General features: G+C 36.5%; 1 protein-coding gene across 4 annotated transcripts in view; it reads right to left on the bottom strand.

Annotated features, from left to right (window-relative positions):
• Nucleotides 1–307: 307 nt before the first annotated feature.
• Nucleotides 308–5,010, bottom strand: part of LOC102677265 (tyrosine-protein kinase Src64B) — a 72,783-nt gene continuing 68,080 nt past the window's right edge. For 3 of the 4 annotated variants that reach the window (XM_006620820.2, XM_006620821.2, XM_031512947.1), the window contains 6 exons: nt 4,770–4,996; nt 3,724–3,915; nt 2,719–2,929; nt 2,070–2,323; nt 1,238–1,948; nt 308–971 (listed from right to left, as the gene is read on the bottom strand). In XM_006620820.2, coding sequence (XP_006620883.1) covers nt 757–971; nt 1,238–1,948; nt 2,070–2,323; nt 2,719–2,929; nt 3,724–3,915; nt 4,770–4,812 — 1,626 coding nt within the window. In that variant the 5' untranslated portion in view covers nt 4,813–4,996 and the 3' untranslated portion in view covers nt 308–756. The remainder of the gene's footprint in view (nt 972–1,237; nt 1,949–2,069; nt 2,324–2,718; nt 2,930–3,723; nt 3,916–4,769; nt 4,997–5,010) is intronic. The other variant, XM_006620822.2, reaches the window with a different exon arrangement.

The raw sequence follows: 5,010 nt of genomic DNA, 5'->3' as shown, positions 1-5,010 counted from the left end.
AAATTTTTTTTTTTTTTTTTTTTTTTTTTTTTTTAGTAAGATATCTTTGTCAAATATTTTTAATATATTCTCCAAATTGTGAAAATGCTTAATAAATAGCTCGAACGTTGAGAATGATTCCATTTTTTAAATTCTATAATATATACTGGATACGTAGCGGGTAGAGACATTCTAGAGAATTTTTATTTTCAGTCGCAACGTTTTACTCGTTATTATTAATCGGCAGTTATCCATGGTTGGTCACAAAAGTTCACAAGATCTTGAAAATACCTCTTCACAGTATTGAATAAGATTTTTTTTATTTTTCTTTTTTTTCTCATAAAGTTCAATGGCACACAAGATCATTGTTCTTGAGATGTTCTTTCGATGACAATAATTTTTTTTAAATTTCGATCATCGTAGAATTATTTTCTTTTCTTTTTTCTTTTTCTTTTTGGCAGCTTTTAACAATGATTGCTTCGAGAAATTCTGGTAACGTTTACAAAATTCTTCGCCACCAATATATAATTTATAAAATTTCTGTACCATTTCTTTCGTTTCTTGGTCTTTTTTTTCTTTCTTGTTTCTCCACTTTTTTTTTGAAATTCACGCAGAAAACCCGCGAATTATTCAATATAAAAAAGAACACGGTAACAGAATCTCCAAATGATTGCTAAAAATTTAGCAATAAATACCATAAAACTCCATGGCACAATTGATGTGCGCTGGATGAAAATGACCGTGCGGTACCAGGTGACTCTGCATGTGAGCTGTGTATCAGTCCGTTGGTGGTTCCAGATACGGTATTTCGCTAGTTACGTTGAATGACTCGAAATAGTGATTAAGGAACTCGAAAGTGGGTCGCTTCTCGGGGCTAGCATCCCAGCATTGCAACATTAATCGGTAAATGCTGTCCGGCAGCGGGTGATTCAATGGTTTAGGCATTCGGTAGCCTTTATTGATCTGCTCAATTACTTCGCGACCCTGCATACCTGTAAAACGAACGATAGAAAATATCTATATCATAAAACGTCGAATAATTACAAATTAAATTAATTAAGAATATATTATAATAATTCTTAATTAAATAAACGAATCAATGAATTATTGATTATCCATTAATTAAAAATATACGACACAACATTAACAAATTAATTAAAATAAGGAAATCACATTTAATACAGAAATAATGAACATATGATTGCGTTGAATAAATGAAACATAGCAGATAGACAAAAAGAAATATATTGAAACATACCAGGATAAGGAACTTGGCCATAAGTGAATAGCTCCATTAGCAAGACACCGTAAGACCAAACGTCGCTCTTAATGCTGAATCTGCCATAGACAATGGCTTCCGGCGCTGTCCACCTAACGGGGAATCTGCTTCCCTGTTTGGGACAATACTCGTCATCCTCGATCGCCCTTGCCAGCCCGAAGTCGCATATCTTCGCCTTGTTCTTCTCGCCTATCAGCACGTTCCTCGCTGCTAGATCTCTGTGTATCAACTGTTTGCTCTCGAGGTGCTCCATACCGGATGCCACTTGGGCGGCGATATAAATCAGATCCTCGAACTGCATGTACTTGCCGTCACCCGTCCTGAGAAAGTCCAACAAGCTACCGTTGCACATGTACTCTTGCACGATGTAAATCGGCTCCTCCTTCGAGCAGATCGCGTACAACGCGACCAGGTGTCTGTGCCGGAACTGTTTCATGATCGCCGCCTCTTGCAGGAATGCCTCCGTCGACATGGTCCCTGGTCGCAACGTCTTCACAGCCACTTCGATTTTGTTCCTCCACTTGCCGTAATATACCTCGCCGAAATTCCCATGACCCAATTTCCGTATTAACTGTATCTCGTTCCTATTGATCTCCCATTTGTCTCGTAGCTCGGGTCCGAGATCCCACATATCCGGCTGCGGTTTCGGGCATGGTTTCGAGAGCACGTGACACAGACCCAACGCGTTCTCTGGAATATTCGAGAGTTTGTGACAAAGAGGTTACAAAAGAGGTTTATAGAAATTTCAAGGGAAATAGTTGATTATACAATGTGGAACAATGTTTTGTTTCCAAGCTTGTTTCCAACTTACTGCTGTACGCCATAACAAGAGCAGGAAGAGTTGGGAATGTCTGGTTGGTGGCGATAAAGAAGCCTCCATTGTCGAGAGGCTTAATTTTATAGTGTTTTACATGATGACCTCTTCCCTCCTCCCAATCTTTCACGGATAAACTGTATCCCCTTGGATTGTGCTCGCTGGGTCGGACCAAGAATGTTCCCCGAGGATTTTCATCCACCAGAAGAAGCTTACCGGCTTCTTTGCGCGAGACATTTTCGAAAAACCAACTGGGGAAAATGGAAAATGAAAGTTGATGATGATAAACGTTAAGTAAAATAAAATCGAAGGTAATAGAAAATGAGATTGAAATACGAGATATCCAAGATTATTATATTGCAATAAAGTGAGGTTCGTTAACAACGATTAAAAATTAATTAGAATAAAGATCACGATGATTAACTTTTTTACAACAGCCATTGTTCTTGTTCAATTCTTTTCTCTGTCTTTTTCTCAGAAAAGTTTTTGCATATTTAAAATTGAGTTTATTCTTTCTTCTTTTAATTTATTGTACTTTTTTAATTTTATAATTGAGATCTCTTAGATCACGAAACAAAAAAAGATCTTGTCTCATGTTTCTCCTCTGCTAATAAAAAAATTATAAGCTTTTAATTGGACAACTCACTCCTCGCTCTCGACCGAACGTTCCACGGCCACAAAGTTCCACGGGATGAGACCTTCTTGCAAAGTTGTCAAGTGTAAAACTTTCCACCAGTCGGGCTCGGAGTCGTCCAATACTTCCATTCGATCACCCTTTACGAAACTGACATCGGTACTCTCGCGCGCAGTGTAATTGTACAGAGCCACCACGATCTTGTTCGACCTCTGTGAATGCGCTGTTTCGAGAACAAACCAATTTACAAGTCCGAGAAATAGAGGCTTATTTGAGAGAGAATTGTAATTTTATCGTGAATCCTGTAAGCGTTCACGATTGATCTATTTAGGGTCGCAGGTGAAATTGATAGAACATTGATTGATTAAGCTATCACGCGTCGATGAGACATTGGGATCATTCTTTATATAAAAAAATATTATCGATAATCTCGTTCGATATTAATTCTCTGTACGAAAATTAAATGGTTGGTGATCTAAGAGAAATTTTATCCTTAAATTTTTTATTTTTATTAAAAAAAAAAGTTTCAGACCTTTAAATAATTTTATAATGAAGTAGAGATAATGAAAGAGATTAAATTTTGGATATAAATGATCCACTTTGCTTAATAGGTAAAATATTGAAATTTTGAATTTGATAATTATCGATTTATACTTCGATAAAATTTGAATAATTCTCACTTGCAGATTTCTGCTTAAATAAATTCGAAGAAGAGGATATTAAAAGAAACTTCTTTTTCACATAATATCAATTTCCCTGAGACCGCAAAAATTTTCTCCATTAAATTGCAAATTTCTTTTGGATTAAACATTTTCTTAAACTTAATCCACACAAAAATAATTGCTCACAAATTTACTCTAAGTATATCGTATAATTTGTGATAAATATAACAACTTGATCTGGTTCGAAGATTAAGCAAAATAAATCGTAGACTTATAAATTAAAATCTTAAAGCTAAAGCTTAAAATTAAAATCGCTTAGCTAAAAAATGAAATAAAAGAACATAAATATACACACATGCAGGCTTAACGACAGGCGAGCTTGTTTTACGTGACTGGTGAGGAATTTGTAGCTTACAAGGTGTCGGCCTCGGTCGAATGATGTCTGCCCTAGCCTGTACACCCCTTTGATTTGGGTCAGCAGTGTACCGATCCAAGGAACCTCCATTACTGTGTTTCGAGCTTAGTCCTGTATCTGCTTTTTTATAACCTAGATAACCAAATCCACATTTGTAACACGAAAATATGAAAAATGGTCTTATATGCGATATGTTTATTTCAGATCTAGATAAAAGTTCATGGATCAATAGAACATATCTTGAGATGATAATCTTGAGAATGAATAAATTATATTTTTAAAAAAATGAGAAAATTTCCATATGAATTACAAAAATAATTTTTTATCCATTTTCATATAATTATACTGTCTACTTTTTTTTTCTTTTTCTTTTTTTACATCACGTAAGAAGATTCCAACGTGATATGAATAGAAATGATAGAAAAGCTGAAGAGAAATCTATCGGTCGATAATTAAAAAAACAAGGACAATGATAAAGTTATCTAGACCTCGAATAATTCTATCACTTTAAATCGATCAAGAAAAGCAATTAGACTAGGATTAACAAGCCCATCGAGTTAACAAAGCTCATCCTTTTAACGCTTTAATTAAATTGCATCAAAGAGATTTAATTCTAATTAAAACTCCCCTATCTTACCACGCACCGTTAAAATACTTTTAACAAATCGTATCTCTCGCCGACTTATTTCCACGAGAAAAACGTATAGTTTCACTATACTTGGTTAAACAACTTTTCTCCAACCCCCTGCCCCCTCCTCGATCCCCATTCCCAAAATTTCACTCACAGTTTCATTTCGTTACAGCCAATCTCCATTCAAGGATTTCAAAGAAAAGTAAATGCAGGAGAAAAATAGGGATGGAAGGGAATAGAGAACGTGAAAAAGGAGGGGGAAAAGGAAAAACGTAGGCGGAAGTAGGAAAAGAAAAACTCATGGCGAAACCGCCGACGAGGATAAAAGGAGATAAAACGAGAGAGGGTTACTCACCAAGGGGTTGAGGCTCTTGCCGTTTGCTGCAACACTTGCCCATCTTGGATCCCGTGCTCGATGCTCCCCTTTCGATCCTGATTCTACGCGCCTTCTATACTGATGCGTGCCCCGAGGAAAGTCTCCATCTCGTGAACTCGGGCTGGTACGGCGGCGGTGACGGCTTCCGTTTCGATTTTTATCATCACTTTCTTCTCTCCATCGCGTGTTTATTGAATATCGCGCACCTGCAAGGTGAACC

The sequence above is a fragment of the Apis dorsata genome, unplaced genomic scaffold (genome assembly GCF_000469605.1).
Source record: "Apis dorsata unplaced genomic scaffold, Apis dorsata 1.3 scaffold_530, whole genome shotgun sequence".
Taxonomy (NCBI): Eukaryota; Metazoa; Arthropoda; class Insecta; order Hymenoptera; family Apidae; genus Apis; species Apis dorsata.
The sequence above is the reverse complement of the archived record's forward strand: the minus strand, read 5'-3'. Positions and strand labels throughout refer to the sequence as shown.